The sequence below is a fragment of the Amphibalanus amphitrite genome, unplaced genomic scaffold, assembly GCF_019059575.1.
Source record: "Amphibalanus amphitrite isolate SeventyFive unplaced genomic scaffold, NRLGWU_Aamphi_draft 000036F_arrow, whole genome shotgun sequence".
NCBI classification, from domain to species: domain Eukaryota; kingdom Metazoa; phylum Arthropoda; class Thecostraca; order Balanomorpha; family Balanidae; genus Amphibalanus; species Amphibalanus amphitrite.
The window spans coordinates 1,535,458-1,556,572 of NW_024881532.1; the positions used below are offsets into that span (position 1 = coordinate 1,535,458).

Sequence of the window (21,115 nt, forward strand, 5' to 3'; positions counted from 1 at the left end):
TCTGCAGCTGTTCATCTTCGCGATTCGACGCATAAGGCTTCGTTGTAATGAGTTGGAACGTTTTTACGGAGCGAGCGAAGCGAGCGGAGTCTTTACTTAGATTAACGGAAATTTCTGAGTATGAGCGGCCGGCCGGCCGGCCGTGCGGACGCTTTTGCGAGGCTTATATCTCAGCAACCACTTGACCGATTTACACGGGGTAATTTTTGTAGGGTAGCTTCATTCCTTCTACCAAGTATTGGACTATTCCCGATGCATGTGGGTGACCCCTTATGCACGTGCCACGCGCAAAACGAAGAGGTGTCAGTTTTGTAATTGTTGCAATATCTCGGTAACTACTTGGCCGATTGCGCTGAAAGTTAGCATGTAGGTAGGCACCCACTAGGCACTGCATATCCATGTGCCAGAGTTGGGGTGCTGCTGCACGTGCGCACGTGCAGGGGTCGTTTCCAGATCTCAAGAACGGCTGGACCGATGGCGCTCAAATTTGGTACACGGTTAGGGACTAGTTAGTAGGGTGCCGTGCACAAGTCAGTTGGGACCCATTTTGCACGTGCGCACGTGCAGGGTGCCGCTTCCAGATCTCGAGAACGGCTGGGCCGATTGTGCTCAAATTTGGCACATCGCTAGAGACCGGTTAGTAGGGTGCCGTGCACAAGTCAGTTGGAGGTACCCCCTCGAAATTTCGCACGTGCAAGGCTCACCCTCTCGCTCGCTCCGTTAGTCGCCCCAAAAGGCGCTTTACTGGTGTTTAGTGTCCAATGACTAACGTGGTGCCCACCACCCAGTAAAGCTGACGGTAAAGTTTACTAAGTTTCAACTCTTTTGTTGCGATACGACTCTACTGCTGATCCGTCCCGTCCCCTGCTGGCCGATACCACGCTGTGTGTAATATGTCACCGGTGTCGAGCACACGCTACAGTACGGGTAAACAATTTTGGCACGCGTTTGACCTACAACGGAAGGGATTCTAATTCATTTACATTTGAATTCAACTAGGTATTAATAAGAAAATAGGTAGCTATAAGCCTATGCCCTATCATTTATCATGTTCGATACTTCTCATCGGAAAACTCGATCGTTCCGTGTGGCATCTCCTCGCGCACCACTCTCCACTCCACTCGATCATGTAAATAAAGGCTAAATTCATTGCAAAAAAGGTGTATCTGAATTAACAGCACGATCCGCCCCGGTCGACAACTCCGCCTCATTCCGCGGTCCCTCACAGCGCACCTATCACTAGCCCGCCCCGAACGGGGCTGTCGGCCCAGGAACCAGTACCGCGCTCACCTGACAGCGCCGAACGTCGCTGAATGCACCGCACGCGACCGTAAAACGAACCGAACAATGTCATGGTTACAGAATCAATACTTTCCGGAATGTGTCACCAAGCAGCCTTAGAGCACGGGGCGGATAGAAACGAACGTAGGAATGTAATTCGCCATTAGTTTGTAACCCTATTTCTTGTGAGTTCCCGCCACAGTACAAGTAGAAATCAACGCAACTGAACACTACAAAAGATAACGGTCCCTGCGTGTGAACTATTGCGCAATATAGGCGTTCTACTAAACCCAGATTGTTCCAGATATGTACCTAAATTATTCACGTAAAGACGAATCAGCGAGATGGAAACTTTTTGGCACTTTACGAGCACCAATTTCCGATGAGCACTGCTTTGTCGCGACAATCGTCAACATAAGTACTGATCCAGATGGTTACGTACATGGTTCATAGGACGTTCTTGATTACACTTGTAAGTACGTCCTGGCCATTAGGCGGCAGCTGTGTCAAACAGCCTTACAGCAGCAACATCAGCTGCTAACACCGATAACGAACACAAACGTTTCCTCTTCGGTCGCCGCCTGGACTATCATTGCACGGCAGTACCGACTGAACTTCGGGCAGTCGCTCCATTAGTATGTGGAACGGATCCCGTGGATAGCGCGCAGCATCTCCAGTAGCTCCTCCTCCGCTACCGTATCCAGCTTCAACGAGCGCAGCTTCCTCGTGTTAGCTTCTGTGCGTGTCGAGTGTCCCTTCCGACAGGTCGTCTCCTGGCACGTGCCGCCGGCAAAACGCTGACAGATGTGGATGTAGGGGCACATCCGAGACCGACAGCCCTGCACGTGGTTGTGGGCTATACAGATCCGCAGCCGGTCGTACAGCTGGTACCTCTGGACGTTTCCTGCCGCCTTGTACAGCTCCTTGAGCAGCGCGTCATGGTTGTGCTGGGTCACCTCGCGGCCAGTCAGCCGCAGTGCGCGCCGGTTCGGCTCGGTGTCCAGCCGGTGGCCGAGCGGGCAGCGCTGCCGGCGGCACGCGCCCGCCAGGAAGTGCGGGCACACGTGGACGGCGGGGCAGGCGGCGTCCGTACAGCGCCGGCCGGCGCCCAGACTGCGGCACACGGCCAGCGGCGACACGGGGGGCTCGGAGCCGCCGCTCGGAGGGGCCGGCGGGTCGGCGTCGGGTTTGGCCATATTCGTGCCATCTTTGGCCACTTCAGTAACAGGTTTGGCGACATCAACGTCATGTTTGGCCACTTCAGTGTCAGGTTTGGCCACTTCAGTGACAGATTTGGCCACATCAGAGTCAGGTTTGGCCACATCAGAGTCAGGTTTGGCCACATCCGTGTCTGGTTTGGCCACATCAGAGTCAGGTTTGTCCACATCAATGTCAGGTTTGTCCACATCCGTGTCAGGTTCGGTCACATCCGTGTCAAGCTTTGTACCGTTATCAGTTTTTCTTTCTTCAATTATTTCAGTGCTTGCACCGGCAGAGCCGTCCTCACTTCCCATCGGTTTATCATCCTCTGGAGGTGCCTCATCAGAGCAATATTCCTCCTCCTCAGACTGGGCATCGTCAGTGGTAGTCTCTCCCCGCGGTTCGGGCATCGGCACCTCCTCCTCAGGAGCGTCATACACACCCGGTTTTACTCCCAGTTTAGCCCTGAGCATTTCCACAATATCGCGGTCGGTGGCCCAGGCGTGTCGGGGTCGGCCTCCCGGCGCCGTCGCCAGCCCCATGAGCTGTCGCACGCGCACGTTGTGCTCATCCCGCAGACTGTGACTGCGTTCACAGTCGGCCCTGGTGCACGATCCCGACAGAAAGCGGCTGCACAGGTGGAACCGGCCGCAGCAGGCATTGTCGTCATCTCCACAGACGTCACAGGTGCAGCCGGCCGTCGAGCTGTACGGGAAGCACACCAGCACCCTTTCCTCGGCCTCGTTGGAGAAGGTGATGCGCGCGCGCAGCGTCATCTGATCCAGCAGCTCCTGAAAGTGCTCCGGCGAGCCGCCCAGCAGACCGTAAGTCTCCATCATGCGCACGTTGTGCGGCGAGCCGAACGAGTGGCCGAGAGGGCATTTGTTGTCCGGCCGGCGGCACAGGTTCGCCAGGTAGAAGCCGCAGATGTGGAAGCCGTCACAGTCGTCGCGCTGACAGCGGCCGCTGGAGACGTGCTCCGCGCACAGCGTCGCACCGTCGTCAGGCAGCTCGATCGACTCGTCCGAGTCGGAGTCCTCGGAATCTGTGGTGACAGCCTGCTTGGGCTTTACCGCCGACTTTTCCCGCTGAAAGGCGCTGGTCACCGGGACTGCCTGGCCGCGAATCTGCTTGGGTGGGTTCTGACCGCGGGCGCCGGAGGCCGGCGGTCTGTCAGGGGCAGCCGCCGCAGCCTGTCTCCCGTTCCCAGCCACCTGACCCCGCTCCGCACTCGAGGTGGCGCGCTGTCCTTTGGGCGCAGAGCTTTCCCACATCTCCTTAGCCGTGACAGGCTTCGCCAGGGTCGCCTTGACGTCCGCGGCAGTCATCGACTCCAGCATGAGGCCGCGCACCACGTTGTGGTTGTGCCCGCTTTTCAGGTCGTGAGACCGGTGGCATATAGTGCGGCTCTCGCACTTGTCGTAGACGTAGCCGTCGCAGATGTGGATCCGAGTGCAGACCTCCGGCCGGCTACAGTTACCGCGCTGGTAGGGCCGACACATCTGCAGTAGGAAGCGGCGCTCCGCGTCTGTGACCGGGTTCTGCGCCAGGTATCCGTCCCGCAGCGCCCGGAACACGTCCTGTTCGGACAGACCGTGCAGCCGGTTCTCGCGCAGCACCCGCGTGTTGTGCGGGTCGCTCCACAAGTGGTGAGATCGCAGACACTTGTGTATGGCGTACGTGCACTTGGAGGCGATGAAGAAGCGACAGAGATGGAGCTTGTCGCAGTCCTTTGTCTTGCATGTGTTCGGGAAGAAATAGTCACGACAAACGTCCAGGTTTACGGCGAGACGTGCCATATCCTCCTTTGTCAGGCTCTTGTTCGGTACTTTAGGCTTGGGATTGCTGGGCGCCGATTTGTTCAAGATCTCTGACTTGGTGGCAAGATTTGAGTTAGTGTGTTGGCCATTTACAGGTGGTCTGACCTTGGCATTCGTAGAGACCGAGTTACCCTCGGTTTTTGACGGCGCAGAATTGCTCGGATTCTGCTGGTCAGAACCAGTAGACTTCATAGCTGCATCCCTACCTTCAGCTGCCTTCTGTGTCTTGTCAGTCTGCTTACCCTGAGCTGCTGCCTGGTCCACACCTCCCTCGACGTGCTTTATTTGCACGCTCGCGTTCCCTGTCGCCTGGGCCGAGCCTCCGGACCGAGTGGCGCCGTCCGCTGCGTCCGAGCCGTGCGCTGACCCGGTACCAGTGGCGGAGCGGGACCCAGTCCCACCGGTGGCGTCAGTCGCCAGTCGCGCGGTCTCGACCGGCAGTGAGCCGCCGGTGGGCGTGGCCGCCTCCCTCCCCTGCACCTCACCGCTGCCAGGAGAGGACACTGCCGGCGCGGTCCTCGGTGAATGTGATCCCACGGCACCCGCAGTCTGACCCGGGGGACGGGCGCTGCCGGACGTCCCACTGGTCTGCGCCGCACCAGTAGCAGTAGCAGACGAGACGGCAGTTGTCTGATCCGGCGCCGACGCCTGCCCGCCACCGGCGGCAGGTTGAGAGCCGCCGCTAGCGGTACCCGAAGAGGCATTGCGATTGCGCTTAGGCGCCGAGCTCTCCCACATTGCCTTGGCCGGGACCGGGTTATTCAGGATCTCCATCATGGTTCTAGCAGTCATGGAGTGCAGTCCAATATTGCGCACCACATTCGCGTTGTGCTGGCTGTTCAGGTTGTGGGACATGCCACACACAGAGCTGCTCACGCACTTGGCATGCATATAGCCATCACAAATGTGCAGACGAGTGCACTTCCACTCTCCAAACTTACACTGGCCGCGCTGGTACGGGCGACACAGCTGCAGCAGAAAGCGTCGCTCCAGTGTGGTGACCGGGTTGCGGGCCAGGTAGCCAGCTCGCAAGGCCTTCACCAGCTCGGCCTGTGGAAGTTTGGTCAGCCGATGGTGCTCAAGCACACCCTTGTTATGCTTGTCCGACACATGATGACTCCTTAAGCACCACATGATGGCATACGGACATATATCGGCGACATAGAAGCGGCACAAATGCAGTTTGCCACATTGCTTGTCCAGACATTTGGACGGGAAGCCATAATAGTGGCATACATCCAACGTCTTTGCGATGCCAATCATCTCCTCTTTAGATAGTTCCTTGCCAGACGATCCAGTAGGACTCGAAGCATTTACACCAGCGGACTCTGCGCCGGGACGGGCCGATGGAGCCGGAGCCGGGGCCTTTACTTGGTCAGACGAGTCGGAGTCTCGCTCGGAAGGCTGCTGAGCGCCGCTGACAGAGCCACTTCTATCCATGTTGACCTGATCCCTGCCAGCACCAGTCCGCTGACCATGTGAGCCGCTCGCAGTCGCTCCGTTCCCGCCCACAGCGCCCGCACCGCGGCCGGGCGGCGTGGGCTCGCAGTCCGTGTAGACACTCTCCCTCTCCGAGTCGGTGTCGGTCGGGCCACGCTCCGACCCGGCGCTGTCCGAGGTGTCGCTGTCGACTCTGTTCTGCGCCAGCCGGGCGAGCACCTCCGCCTCGCTGAGCTCGGAGCAGCGCAGCCGCAGCAGCACCATGACGTTGTCCGGGTCGGTGAGCCGGTGGCTCCAGCGGCAGCAGTCGCCGGCGCCGCACTCGCCGGCCGCCAGCCGCGGACACAGGTGAAGCCGGAAACAGTCGGATCGCCGACAGCGCGCGTCGGCGGCGTACTCTGGGCAGACGACCAGCTGGCTGCGGTACTCCTCAGCGGTGACTGGAGCCGTCTGGCGCATCAGGGCGCGCACCAGCCAGAGCAGCTCGCGCTCGGGCAGCGCCTGCAGCTGGTGAGCTGCCAGCGCCGCCTCGTTGCAAGCTGAGAGCACCACATGACCCCAGCGGCAGGCGGCGTCACCGTGCGGGCAGAACCCGTCCACGTACAGCCGACAGATGTGGAGGGCGTCACAGGAGTGGCGGCGGCACACGTCCGGCGGCCGGTGCCGCGTGCAGAGCGCGGGCGCGGCGCGCGCCGGCCGGCCGCCGCCGCTGAGGTCCGATGTAGAGATGCTGAGCGATGAGAGAGCCGTCGACAGAGAGCGGCGGCCGGCCGGCGTCATGGAGTGAGACCGCCGGGCCGGGCCGGCGCCGCCCTCGTCCTCGGACTCGGAGCACGCCTGAAACACAGGGCCGACAGGGTAATGGGGAGGACGGACGGCGCCCAAAACACAACACAGCATAGATCATAGGCTGTAGCCTATAAGGATAAGTTTTACGAGGGAACATGGGCTGCAAATATGAGAGACGTGCGCGGCATAACGTACGCATTGTAGTATTTTTCTCGATATTATTTGAATGCTAGCTGTACGTTTTTATAATCTCTAATATTGCCTTTTTAGGTCTCATGCCAAGTCTCATGCCAACCACAGCCAGACTCTTCAAAGAAAGTTCGGATGCATTGGTTTTAGTCTCGGAGGGATCAGCTTGCAGAGACTCCACATCTGAGGGACTTTGCGATACGACACACTGCCTTCGATCCCTTAAAAAATCCCATTTACTGAAATGTCCCAAAATTTGTTTATTTGGGTCGGAAGCGACAATATGCAAATGCAACTCATTTTGCACCCTTATCTCCAATATTTAGGAGCAATTTTCCACCCCCCCCCCCCCCACCACTGTTACTGACAAAAAGCATGTGCATGCGTGGTTGTTTTACGTCTATATTTTACCGCTATTCACCTTTTCCCACTCTTTTTGGGCCTTATCTGACCGGTGATGTCCACTCTCATCCCCTTTTTGGAGAGGAATTTCCCTTCTGACACGGGAACAAAATACAATTTTGGTACACTACTTTACTGTACGAGGTCACCCAACAATCGAGAGGCTCCTACCGGGCCCTGAGCACCTTGCGGTGTGAAAGGACTTCACACCGGTGTGAGAGAGCTCAGGAGGCTTAACCCTCGCATGTGTGCGGCGTTTGCCAGCTTCTAATGTGTAGGGGGGGGGGGGGGGGGGGTCGGTTGGACCCCCCCCTTGCCGTTTGGCCCCTGATCGAGCTAGAGCTTCGCGGAAAAAACGAGCGTGTTGCCCGTGACGAAAGGAAGCCGATGATACCCAATTTTAAGGTCCTAGGTCATTGGTTGACCTTCCAGGTCAGGTCAATGACCCAAAGTCGGGAAAATCGGGACCTGTTAGAAAGTCGTAAAGTGTGGCTGCTAAGGGGGTTTTCGGGGTGCTGATCACGAATATCGTGTTAGTTTTGATCACATATGATGTCTTGAAGCATTTAGACCAGGTCGGGTCAGGTCAGGTCAGGTCAACCAGTAGGCGTCGTGACGGGTATTCGTAGTACGTGTTAACCGCCTCTGAGTTGACAGCTTCGTAACATGTTACGAAGTCACCAAAACTACTTCGTAAATGTTCAAATGGTTGCTAAATTCGAATTCAGCTCCAAAAACTAGCCTAGAAACATGTAAAACTCGAAAAAGTGACCCGAGGTCACCCGAGGTCACCAAAGGTCAATGACCTGACCTGACCTTCAGGTGACCTTGACACACACGGGAGTAACATCAAATCACATGTTTGAACGTTTGAAACCACGAAAAGCTTGCAAACACGCGGCTAGTGCGAGCCGACATACGCGAAATCGCGATTCCGGCCAAACATGGTCTCGGAAAAGAGGTCACAGGTCAAAGGTCATTTGGGTCAGGGTCATGAAATTTTCAGGGTAGGTGTAAAATTGATCAATGCGAGGGTACTGAAAGTTTCGTCGCGATCGGCCGCTTTTTACGCGAGTTATTCGCGAAAAACCATGGGATGGGGTCCATCCGACCCCCCCCCCCCTACACATGCGAGGGTTAAATATTCAGCTGAGCCCACAATGGTCTCGCATTTACGACCCACACAGAATCTCCAGCTCCGATCCGTCCCGTCCTCAGCCATATGCTGATTTCTTTTTATATCGTTATTAACGTGCGCAGCATAACGAAACTGGTCAAAAGTGAGCTTAACATTTTTCCGACAAACACGCTAAGACCATGACTTTCAAGTCAAGGAATGTTGACTCTCGGAGTCAATACGATTTCGGCGACTCCGTCTCCGACTCCATCTCCATCTCCATCCAGAACTGTCGACTCCGACCGACTCCAACTCCGCCACAGACTTCACAGCCCTGGTGACAACACAGTAGTGCTTTTCTGAACTATCACATGTGGCATAATATACGCCTGCTATAATACGAGTGCATAAGACAACAGACATCTAAGACAAGTCTGTAACAAACACGTTACAAGCATCTCAGAAAAAAGAAGAAAAAAATGGTCATGATGAACGAGGCACTCTCACGATGTCCAAATACGAAACAAGGGCGAAATAGAAAGCACAGAAGATCACACCACGATAAGTCGACTAGGTGTGTCATCAATCACCTATCGAGAGGGTGATTTGTTTGTTTGTTGGGGGTTAGGGGCGCGCCGACGGCGAGGTCATTTTGCGCCCATTCGAGAGGGTGATTGTATGGGTTGGTACAATCACCCACACATTGATTGATGGTTACCTCAAACTGACGGTCTACCTCAGCTCCCTGGGACAACACTGGACACTGACACTGGATGTAACTGGACACGGAGCGACCCACACAGTACGAGCCCGCCGGCGGCACCGGACGTTCGTGCGGCCGTGCGAGCACAACCGCATCAGATCATGCTTACCTGGCAAACGTGCCGCTCGAACCAGAGCGGAAACACCCGTGACATTGCATACAGCGATGGCAATTAGGGAGGGTACAAATCATCTACCGATGTCAAAATCAACCACAGCATGTCCAATTTGAGGAAATTTTCGCCGAATCATGTTATGCTGCGCGTTCTTTGTAGTTTGTCTACATACGTCCGCACGTCTGCCATACAGCATGTTCACTTAGTTTTTCACTAGGATCTAGACAGAAAAGTAGAAACCACAAGCGAGCCTTGCAAATTGCTTCCTACGCTCTAAGAAACGGTTCATAAAACCGAGTCGCTTGAAAAATAAAAACAATTTGTCAAAGAGATATGAAATAAGAACTGGCATATCTTCTGCCGTTTTTTTTTTTAAATACTAAATTGAAATATACATAAATGCATCATTTGTGCACACTTGGTACACTATTAGTGTGGAACTTTGTATCTGATTTCTCACCGAGGGCTTACATGTAATTTAAAGTTTATCGAGACAATCCCTGAACAGATACTGATGCCGGTGGCTGAGAAACCCCACGAAGACACAGCCATCTGCTAGTGGACTTTCCACGAGGACGGTGGAACCCCGAACCAGCCACACATCGCGCTTCGTCTTACGGAGAGGCTGAGAAATCTGCCCACTATCCGGTGGACGTTTTTCCGTGACCAAGGATCAGTAGCTCCGACCTTGGCAGTTCCGATCATCGTCAGACTTGAATCCCATCAAACGCATGCTTTAGTCTATTCTCGAGAAATGAGTTTGCTACAAGCCACACAAGAAAATAAACGATTTCATGCGAGGTCACATCAAAGCATAAGACCCTTATCTCGCGCTGCTCTGCGCGTGTCGACATCGGATACTGAGACAGGTCGGCTACTGGCCTGGCTTCTTCTGTGAAAGCTAGCAGCGGCTGGTGATGCCCACCAAGGACAGCGTCGAACTCTAAGAGGCCAGAGTGGGTCTGAGATATCTGTGTGGGAGCTCATGGAGGCTGGTTTTGAGACCTCAAGATCCTGTGTGCAGTGTGCACCCCTTTGTTGTGGTCCTCAGAATGGGCGTGGGTCACTCAAGGGCTGATTTTGGGCCCACCGAGGCCTGCATGAGAGCCCTCAGAGGCTGGCGTGGGTCATCAATAACTCTTGTGAGGAGTTAAGGCCTTAGGAGGTCGATATCAGACCAGACCCTTAGACACCAGCCAAACGTGAGGACCTAAGAAGCTTTGATCGAGCCTCAGGTCCTGCACTGCAAAACGTCAGGCCGCCAGAAGTTATTTTGGTCCTTTTGTCGCCCTCATATGCTGGTTTTTGGGCCCAGGAGCCCAGCTGGGCCTCAAGAGGGTAGAATGAGGCCCTTAGAGATTGATAAAGACCATAAGAAGCCTGCATATAGGGCTCTCAAAGCTCTGCAAAAGCCTTCAGAGACCTGGGGAGGGGGATTCTTAGTTACCTCACAGTAAACATGGGTTCCTCAGACGTCAGCTAAGGTCTCTGGAAGTGGAGACCAATAAAGATTGGTATGGTAGCCCTTAGAAACCAGTGCCAAATCCCTACCAGCTAGCTCAGAGTGGCCACTCAGGAGGTTTCATTGAACCACCAGGAGCTAAAGTGGGTCCTAAGAGACTAGCATTGGCCCTAAAAGGCTAAAATGTTCCTTCAGAGCTTCAGAGCTGGGCCCTGTAACATCCCCTAGTGAGTAAAGACAAATCACACAAGTGGGCAATGAACATCCTTCTAAGAGTTTATTAGAAGCTTGCTATCATGATTCATCTGCTGAGAGTGTGACAAAGCAACTCAGCTGACCAGTAATCTGGAGGCTAATGGTGCTACTGTTTTTGCCAATATGACCATTGCAACACCTTAGCTTATCAACATACAAATAGTCCATTGTGGTAAGTCACATATCTTAGTTCACATCACACATCAATCACATGTCACATCAAATCACTTCCTCAAGTCACATTTTATAACTCACCCTCATGGTGTATTTTCAAACGTTCACTTCATCAGAATATATTGATTGCCTGTGGAAATCAGAAATTAAATCAGTTGAATACTTCATCAAAGAAGCATGGACATTCATAAGAAAATAAATTAAACTTGATTGACAGAGCTGGAGCCCACTCTGAGCATGGCTTCTGCTGGCATAGGCTCTGGCCCCCACAGTCCACCAGCACAAACCCAGGTAAAATAATATAGCCTGGCCACTATGTTACAAAGTAATGAAATAATAAAGGCCAAAGGGTGGGTAGCCCATGATGGAGAGAGTCAAAATATCTAGTCAGTCTTAAAAGTCAAAAGTAACTTCTATGTTTCTCAGATACAAAAGTCCAGCTTAACTCATCTTCTGCCCCAACATGCCAGAAATAATCAGTTTTCACAAGTATTGTTTTATGACATAAATAACATTTAGGTAAGTACTTAAGCGCACTGAATTAAATGTCAATGACCAAGCACGTTTGATATATCAGGTAATTGATAGCTTTAGGGTGGAAACTTCCACTGACGTCCAACTAGCCTCTAACTGAGCAGACGTCTAAGTTGGGATCTAACTTAGCATCTACATGTTGGACGGAGACTTCCAAGCAAGACGCGTCTTAAGTTCACTGTCGCCAAATAGATGCAGCCGCAGTCCAGCTAGATGCGTCCCAGACTTAGACCCGTCTAGCGACGCGAAATGAAAGTCTCCACCCTTAATGAATCAGCAAAGATGCATCAGAGAACTCTGCCACAAAGATTTATCATTCTTCTATATACCGTGGCTCCATTTTTTTCCTGACATTCCAATTCTAACACAGGTATTTTCCATGCACCCAAATCATTGCCTTTGAACTTTGAAGCTAGAACTTCCAACAAATAAAAAGGTGGACCAGATTGGAATAGATGAGATGCCCAACAGTGGCAAACAATACTTTGTATTGCAACGAAAAACAAAAATTCGGCCTACCGCACACTTATTTCTGCAAAAATTGGAAAACGCAAAAATTTTGCTCGCATACCAGCCAGCATCGTGCTGCATTCCTGCATTCCATTCCAGTAAAGTTATTTATAGGTATCTTGCTGCATTCCAATTCCATGCAGAAGTTATTTGTGATTATATGACGTCATGAAATCGAGCTGTTATTTTTCATTTCGCTGCTGATTCTCGTTTGACGACTGATTTTTCCTCGCAAAAAAATCAAAAATAGTCTTAAAAAAGTGCAAAGCTATAGAATATTGAATTGTATTAAAAAAAGAGAAAAGACGAGTTTTTAAATAACTTTTTGGATTGGTTCTCAGATTTCCTGATGCAATGCCTTCTGTAGAAATACCAAGATATAATTTTCAATGTTCTCTTCTTTTGCGTTAGAATCGCCGTCAGAAAACTCACCAATCAGCGTCAGAGTTGGGTGGAAATTCCCTGCTGCTAGCTACTACACACTGCTGTTCGCGGTTTTTAAAACAGCTGAGTGCTGAATTGACTGCTAAAAGCGACAGCCTTGTGGTTCACAAAAAGCGTTTTCGCGCAGTGCTAGGTGCTGCGCGTGTTAAAAGTTATTAAAAATTAAGCATCTGCATGGTTGTTTTTAATTAAATCGATAAAAAAGTTACTTAGCAACAGTGCGTCCAGAAATAAGTCTTCAGAGGGGCGCTTGCCTTGTTTTCCGTTCTTTTCTGTATCCTTTATCCCGTGCCTGTCAGTCACTTCTCGTCTAAAAATGTCTTCCGTTCATTTCTTTCTTCAACCCCTACCTGGGAGTGATGAACAGATGAATGATAGGTGAGTACTGAATAGGTAGTCATTTTTTTAATTATTTTTAGTTGCTACTTAAAGTTCAACCATTCAAATTGGATCAATTAGGACTTGTTTGATATCGTTGTCTTCGGTAACATGGTCACAATGCCTGGAAGTCAAAGTGGAGTGGCTTACAAAGCACTCAGTGCTTGGGCTCATACTTATTTTTATTCTGATAATGCTTGGGGAGCATATTGTCAGGGTTTTCTATTAGCCAAATGTTTGATCACTATCAGTGAAGGCATCTAGCTCCGAGGTTGTAATATGACGTAGGCATGTATTCCCCTGCACCGCAAATGTCATATATATATATATATATATATATATATATATATATATATATATATATATATATATATATATATATATATATATATATATATATATATATATATATATATATATATATATATATATATATATATATATATATATATATATATATATATATATATATATATATATATATATATATATATATATATATATATATATATATATATATATATATATATATATATATATATATATATATATATATATATATATATATATATATGCTCAATCAGTTTAATACTTAATAAACAAGAGACAGTTGTCTATCTCTTGAAACAGAGGGTTCTGTTATAAGTTTGTTGTTTCCAGGCTTTCAGCAGTACCTATGTAAAGATTTTGGTTAGGGCAAGCCTTATTTATTTTATCTTTTATCTTTTAATAATTTGGAATTTTATTGATGCTCCTCTTTTTGTAATGTTCTTTTTTACAATGAACTTTATGTTTTGGTTACATCAGTCATGTTGGTAGGTATGTGTTTGGATTAGGTGGAATATTGTCAAAGCCTTTGATGTGCCTTACATCAAAGATTTTATATGCTATCATTTTCTCACTAAAAAATGTATTGCTTATTTTAATTCCTCAATTGCAGCTATACAACTGTAAAATTTAGTGTTGTATGTGCCTCAAACCTTAACTAGCCAGACCTACATGAAAGCCAGACCAGACCTTAAATGACACAAATAGTTTATAGCAAGTGTTAGGGAACTATTATATCTAGCTGAAACCCACAGCCAAGTTAGAAGGCTACTGATACTGCTACAGTGTGTCATGTCACATGTGGTGATAACATGTTAAAAAAGTGCAAACTGCAATGCATAATTGTCAGAGTACTAAGCTAATTCTAATTGTCTTTCCTGAGACTCTTTCTTGGACTTTAAATGGTAGTATATGTGATGTGTTGTTTTTGGTAAATAAAAGTCACTTTCTTTGCCTTGATTAGATATGAACAAAACATCAGCATTAAAAAGTGCAGTGCTGGAGGATTGGGATGTTATGCCTGTATTGGTAAAAATGTTACTTTTGAAGTCAAATGAGGTCAAATTAAGGCAGAAATGAGTATGGGATGCAATTGAGAGAATAACTGTTGAGATAATGTTCATTGGGGTGACTGAAACCTGCGAGTGACAGGAACAGATAAACAAGGGATTGGGAGTCTGGAGAAGGAACCAAAGACAAGCCATGATGGGTAGAATGGCTAGGACTAGGATGACTGGCTATCTGTAGAATGGCAAGCCATGACTGGCTTCATCTATTCATTGACTTTGCTATCACCTGACCAAAAAGAAAAAAAGAATAAAAACAGCAACAACACCAGCAACAAAACAACACCAACAATTACAAGACACACACACACAAGTTCATGTTTTTTATGCTTCGAACACGCATGTTGCTCATGATGCTGTTAGGTAGGCAATATTTTGTTTATTTAAGGTTGGGAGCTGACCATTTGACCAGGATGTGGAGTTATGCTGATGCGGAGGGGGTGGCGGAAAGCAGACCCAGCGGGCCCGCGGACGTATCCTGCGCGCCAGCTCTTCCAGCGGAGCCAGAGGTGTTCATATGAAAAGGTCAATCTCCTTCTCGCGGCAGGCCAAAGAGCATGTTTTGCCTTCCTCCTGACTCATTTCCCGGATAAGTTGTTAACTCTGTCCTTCTTTCCCGCCCCGCTCGCAGGCTGAGGGAGCTGGCGGAGCGGATCAACCGTTACGGACAGAGCTCTCCGGCGCCGCTGTCTCAGCTGCGCGTGGCCGTGCGCCAGGCAGCCGTCGGGCCCGGCCACGTGGCGCTGCTGCTCGAGGATGGCCGCGTGTGCCGGCTGGCCTTCAGCGTCATCACCGAGCGACTCGACCTCAGCAAACAGGAGAGCGGCTTCAAAACGCTCTTCAAGGTTGGTATCGGCAGCGATGGTGGTGGTGGTAAAATTGTGCCGGAATAAAAGGATATTGAGCATTGATTGTTTGAGTACATTGTTAAATCAATTGGTGCTGATTTCTGGCAATCATTCATGATTTCTACCAATGAGAAGTGATTTTTGTGGGTCACATAAAAAATGAACGAGTCAACTTTTTCTGCGTGCCTCGGAGCGACCAAGCTGCCGCTCTGGTCGACCAGGGAACGTAATACTGCCTGTAACATAATGCTGGGTGTTGCCAGCCATCAGCGCTGACTGACCTGTCCTGCTCTCCAGGTATCGTCCACACCGTCCGGTGCGAGCGGCGGCGCCGCCGGTAGCGGTGGCTCAGCAGGGGCCGGCGGCGGCGGTGGAGGGGGCGGCGGCGGGGGCGGCGGAGGGGGTGGCGGAAAGCAGACCCAGCGGGCCCGCGGACGTATCCTGCGCGCCAGCTCTTCCAGCGGAGCCAGAGGTGAGCCGCACAGGTCCCGAGACCGAACCGACAAAAAACATTGGGAGTTGGGACTCCGGCCAGACTTACCGTCCTTACTTCGTGTGCGTGTTTGTAAATTGAACAGAGAGGTATTTCAGCATTGCTAAAACATAATTGTTGCATGTTGTGCTTACCAGCTGACGCGCCATTTTTGGGGCACACCGCACAGTTTTTTGCAAGTTTGATATTTTTTACCGAACATTTTTTATCCGCATATCTGACCAAGCACATATTCCACAAAACTGACTGCTCCATGGGTGGCCGTCTAGTACTGTGTCTTTCTCAGCCTTTTTGCTCCAGCCTTTTCTCCTGGTGATTCATTTTTTACCATGTTTGTCTCACAAGATGCTTTTCTGTCCTTGCTTGTCTCCCAGTGAGCCGTCATTTTTCTGATTTCATCTCCCAGTGAGCCATATCTTCTTTTTTAGTGAGCAATGACTAAACCTTTTTCGACTGCGTCGCTTCTGACCGTGTGTCCCCTGACTCCCCGCTCCCCCCTGCGTTTGCGCCGTGCCGCCGCTGACCGTGGCACCCGCTGCGCTCTGACCAGCAGGGCGCGGCACGGGCGTCATTAGCGTGGCCGGCGCGCGGCCCGTGGTGCCCGCCTCCTACGTGCCCGAGGACCTGGTGGCTCAGGCGCAGACCGTGCTGCAGGGGAAGTCGCGCAACCTCATCATCCGTGAACTGCAGGTCAGGCCGGACCCCCGGGCGCAGTGTGTGGTAGGGCACACCGTGGAATAGCAGATAAAATACCTGCTGGTATTTATTTGCTTATTGCTGATTGATTCTTGATATGTGATGTTTGAAAGACGTTTTCAGCGGCGTAAATGTGTCTCACGTCGATCACAGCGTCTGCCATGCATATACCAGACACGTTTTTATGGTTCCAATACGTTTTCACCGTGTCATCGTTTTCTTCAGAGGACCAATTTGGACGTGAACCTGGCCGTGAACAACCTGCTCTCCCGTGACGATGACGAGGGCGACGACGGCGAGGAGGGACAGGTAGGTGTCCGATGGGCATTTTCGGCTGGTGTCCGATAGCGTGGCGAGTTGCATGACTCTTATGTCCGTGTTTGATCCGATTGTTTAGCTCGGCTTTTGACCCGCTTCAGTCAGTTCAATTGCTTTTAGTTCCGAATTCTACATGAATTTACACTAACATGTCATCTCCCATTGTCCTGCCGCTGATTATCCCCACCATCGCCAGGACTCGTACGTGCCGGACGACCTGATGTCGTTGCTGGACGCCGGCATCCACGCCGACCACCCCTCTGTCATCATCGACGCCGACACCATGTTCAGCGAGGACATGTTCGGCAGCTACAGCACGTCGGTGCGACGCTCAGGCAGCTCGCGCGCCGCGCCGCGCGGAGACCGTGACGAGCGCGACACGGTGTTCCCGTACCGAGAGCGGCGGGCCGGCGGCGCCGTGCCGCCCAACCCGTCCCGGCGCTGGATGATCGAGAACGCCTTGCGGGATACGCTGCTCGAGAAAGACACTGATGGTGAGGGTACTGTCACTGGAGGAGGAGGGAGGGAGGGATAGATGGAACGGAGGGGCTTCAGGGAGGACAGACCACCGATGCAAATGAGAGTTAAAGGACAAGGAGAGAATTGGACGAAGCTAGGAGGGAAGTTCGGAGACTTAGATTGAGGCTGCTTGATGGATGCCAAGTAATGAAGGGGAGGGTAGGGGGAATGAAAGTTGAAGCAAGGGATGCCTATTTGCATGCCGTAGGAAGGCATGTATCATTAGCTCGATTGTTTATTTTTATTCGTGATCATGGACGCTGATCGTTTGAGATCCGGCCCTATGCTATGATACTCGACCTTTCAGTCGCTTGAACAGGTCATTATTCTCTTTCATGATGCCTGCACGATCCGTCTAAATGTAACTGACCCACTGACGCGTTCCGTGCCGTGGCACCTCAGGTAAGAAGAAGGAGGCCAGTCAGCCGAGCCCTCTGTGGCTCTCTGACGAGCTCGAGTACCTGCCGGCTCCGGTGAAGTTTGCGCACATCGCGGCGCTGCACTCTGAGCTGGCGGCGGTGACCGTCACTGGTCAGCTGTACCAGTGGCGCTGGACCGAGATGGAGGCCTACCGACACCCGGAGGTGCGCTACGCGGGGCGCGGGACTGGGCGGGGGAGGGGGTTAAGGGAGCCAGATGGGAGGTTATTGAAGGACAGCAGGACACTGATAAAGATACTGATTTTGAATGTGCTTTGTGGGCTATACTGAGCTACTTTGATTCTAATCGATACTTGTATGATGAACAAGTTCAATTTTCATTACATGCAGCCGTTTCAATATATTCTGCTTTATTCATCTTAGATTTACGAATTCATAACGAACATCTATTTGGTACCGTGCCTTATCCACTGCCCCACTAACGGCTCCCCCTGGCATCTATTTACCCGCATAGAACCCGGACATCCACCACCCGAAGGTGTCGTGTCTCGGCCTGCTGAATGAGGCCATCACGCACATCTCGGCGTCGACGGTGCGCGCCTCGGTGGCCACAGAGTCGGGCCGCGTGGCCAGCTGGGTGGACGACACCATAGGTGAGTGGGATTGGGGAGTGACGACATACACGCCTCAGGGACATACACGCCACCGCGGTGGCCTGTTTGGTCGGGTAGGAGTGAACAGCTGATACATGATCGGTATGATGCAGATCCCGGGCTACGATTATCACTCATGCTTGTGGTGTCATGTGTTTAGTGTCATGTGATGAATGTCATGTCGGTTTCTTGAAGCTAAACTGCATCATTAGTCCGTTTAAACACTGGGCCCGCTGTAACTTAACCGGCTCGTCTGACCTGCCCGGCAGCGTCGGCGGCCACGAAGCTGGAGCACCCAGCGCACGCGTTCTCTGAGCTGGTGGCTGATCGTGTACGGCAGCTACAGACGTGCTCGCTGTACACCTGCGTCCAGCTGGAGTCGGGAACCATGTACTGGTGGTGAGTGGCGAAAGGAAAAAGGCGGGCTTACTTCCGGAGAGAACGGCGGCCAGCGCAGTGGCTGCTTTGAGCGTGAAGTGTCTGTTTCATGCGAGCAGGATAGACGCGGCTATACACAAGCCAACAAATTCGCTAAGCTATGTCCAAAGAGGTTACAAACCCAACAGGCAGTTTCTGTAGACGAGTTGCCGGATGTTCTGTCTCACCCTGCTCTCTGCCGTGTTCTAGGGGCGTGCTGCCGTTCGGTCAGCGGAAGCGACTCTGGGAGAAGTACCGACTCAAGTGTAAGAGACACCGGCCGTCGGCGGCCACCGGAGAGGTACAGGTGGGCGCCACCGTCTGCATGCGTAACGCGCCCTTTTACCACGCCGGCGCCGTCGGCTACACGACGATCGGCGGCGCGCCGCGCGTCGGACAGCTGCTGCAGGCCGCCTGGAACCTCACCGACGTCTGCCGATTCAAGATCCTGCTGCCGCCGGCCGACCCGCGCAAGCCGGCGCCGCTGCGCGAGGGTCAGCTGAAGACCAAGGAGGCGGCCGACCGGAACGACATGCCGCCGCCGCCCAGCCCGGCCAGCTCGACCTGCTCGGACGCCAGCGGCTCGGCGGCTTCCACCGGCGGGCCGGCTGTCAAGCGCGCGCGCCGCTCGGCGCCCAAGAACAGCGCCGAGCGCCGGGACGAGGAGGAATGGAGCCTGGCCGACGTCATCTTCATCGAGGAGAGCAAGAACATCCCGTACGGCAAGGTGCTCAAGATCGACGGTCCGTACGCGGTGGTGTACTTCTGCCAGGGCCGGGAGGCGCCGGCCACCGACGACCCGCTGGTGATGCTGAACGAGTCGCGACTCTGCCGCAAGGACGAGCTGATGGTCATCAAACCCGGCTCACCGCCGCGCGTCCCAGAGTGCTTTCAGAAGCTGCCCAAGAAGATCGCTCTGCCCAGCTCTGTCCAGGTGCTGACGTACGCCGTGGACGGTAAGGGCCTGCACTGCATCGTCTCCAGCGGCGGCAAGCTGAGCTACAACGTCTACAGCCTGGTCAGCTCGAAGCCGGACTCGGAGTGCGTGCTGCCCACCGAGTCGGACATCTTCTGCGGCCGACAGCCGAGCGCCATCGCGCTCAAGACCACCGGTGAAGCCGAGCAAGTGACGTTGCTGCTGGACGGCAACTCGACCGTCTACCCGCTCAACAAGACGTGCCTGGAGACGTCGATCCGCGACCCGCTCACGTTCGACCTGATGCCGCTGCGCTGTTTGGCGCTGGGCAGCCACCACCTGCCGTTCGTGGCGCCCCACCAGAAGACCAGCGTGGCGCTGGCCGTGCTGGTCGTGGAGTCGCAGATCTTGATGCCCAAGATCCTGCGCTGCGACCTGGACGCGGTCACCCAGCTGCTGCACAGCCTGACCCAAGACACAAGTGAGTGGGCAGCAGGCGTCGGTCGGTCCGTATCGGTAGAGTGGGTGTTGGTTAAATAATTATGGCTAGATTAGCTGTGGTTATTTGTTTATGAAGTAAGCAAGAAACATAGCTGTTAATCGCACAAATGTCGACACTCTCGGACAGAAATACTCATTGATTATTGCCAGTCTGAATCAGTTTCGGCTCAGTCTGCTGGATCCAGGCCTTCTGCCTCCACTCTTTCACCCTGCTAACGACCCTGTCTCTCCTCACCGCAGAATCAGCAGTGACCCAGACGACGATCCAGCAGCTCATCTCCGAGCGCTGCGACGGCAACCGCAACATCATCCACGCCTGCGTGTCCATGTGCTTCCCGACGACCAACAAGGAGAATGGACAGGGTGAGCGCGAGCGGCTGGGTGGTCGGCGGGCATAGGCGTCGCCAGAGATTTTCGGTTGGGGGGGCAAAATCAACTTTTGTGTCAAAACTTGCCTTTCCCCAGTCTTAAATCACTCGTTTTACATATCATTCGACGCGCAATGGTGCGAGGAATCCCATGGTGACAAAGGTTTCCTTCTAGCTATGACATGTAATTTTTTAAAGAAAAATTCGAAATTTTGAAATTTCATAACAAAACGACTGGTAGAATTATAGTGGCTGCGATTGCCGACGCACTGCAGAGGGCCCCTGTGCAGACGCTCGACGCTCATGATCATTACCTACCGATTTAGAGGTGAAAAACGCTCCATTTGATCGGATCACCCTGCTAAAACCTCCATTCACGCATGCATGCAGAGGTTTTACGTGAAATGCATAGGACTTATCCCAGCCGCCGATCGTAGCTTAGTTGGGCATTCGGCGGAGAGTGAATGTGTGAAGTGTGAATCGGAAGTAATTCATCTTTGCTCCAGTGAGAGGAAGTGTTTTGTTCACTCGAGTGTGAACAAAAGTTTCTCGTTTTTCGTGTGAAGGGAAGCGCTGCAAACGTGAACAAAAACTGTTAAACAGAACCAAAAGTTACGCACGGCATAGCGGCAAGGGATCCCTTAGAGATAGGTTTGTGACTTCCAGGCCATTTCAGGCCACTCAGGGTCAGTGCTGACTCTCAGAAGCCTGCTTAGGATCCCGGAGATCGACGTGGGTC

General features: G+C 52.1%; 2 protein-coding genes across 5 annotated transcripts in view; one reads left to right on the forward strand and one right to left on the reverse strand.

The window, feature by feature from the left end:
• Positions 1-1,145: 1,145 nt before the first annotated feature.
• Positions 1,146-12,151, reverse strand: LOC122372374. 3 transcript variants are annotated; one of them, XM_043349515.1, is made up of 3 exons: positions 12,113-12,151; positions 11,089-11,137; positions 1,146-6,578 (listed from the first exon to the last, which is right to left on the reverse strand). In XM_043349515.1, exons 2-3 carry the CDS (start codon positions 11,092-11,094, stop codon positions 1,914-1,916), a joined length of 4,671 nt encoding a protein of 1,556 aa, XP_043205450.1. In that variant the 5' UTR covers positions 11,095-11,137; positions 12,113-12,151; the 3' UTR covers positions 1,146-1,913. The 3 variants fall into 3 exon arrangements, with proteins under 3 accessions (XP_043205450.1, XP_043205443.1, XP_043205433.1); XM_043349508.1 differs by having other exon boundaries at positions 12,061-12,113; XM_043349498.1 differs by lacking the exon at positions 12,113-12,151 and adding an exon at positions 12,066-12,085.
• A 469-nt stretch (positions 12,152-12,620) lies between these two features.
• Positions 12,621-21,115, forward strand: part of LOC122372390 (E3 ubiquitin-protein ligase UBR5-like) — a 28,080-nt gene continuing 19,585 nt past the window's right edge. For both annotated transcript variants that reach the window (XM_043349525.1, XM_043349531.1), the window contains exons 1-11: positions 12,621-12,873; positions 14,899-15,112; positions 15,413-15,587; positions 16,162-16,298; positions 16,530-16,613; positions 16,819-17,116; positions 17,544-17,725; positions 18,036-18,174; positions 18,444-18,573; positions 18,802-19,988; positions 20,249-20,371. In XM_043349525.1, coding sequence (XP_043205460.1) covers positions 12,812-12,873; positions 14,899-15,112; positions 15,413-15,587; positions 16,162-16,298; positions 16,530-16,613; positions 16,819-17,116; positions 17,544-17,725; positions 18,036-18,174; positions 18,444-18,573; positions 18,802-19,988; positions 20,249-20,371 — 2,731 coding nt within the window. In that variant the 5' untranslated portion in view covers positions 12,621-12,811. The remainder of the gene's footprint in view (positions 12,874-14,898; positions 15,113-15,412; positions 15,588-16,161; positions 16,299-16,529; positions 16,614-16,818; positions 17,117-17,543; positions 17,726-18,035; positions 18,175-18,443; positions 18,574-18,801; positions 19,989-20,248; positions 20,372-21,115) is intronic.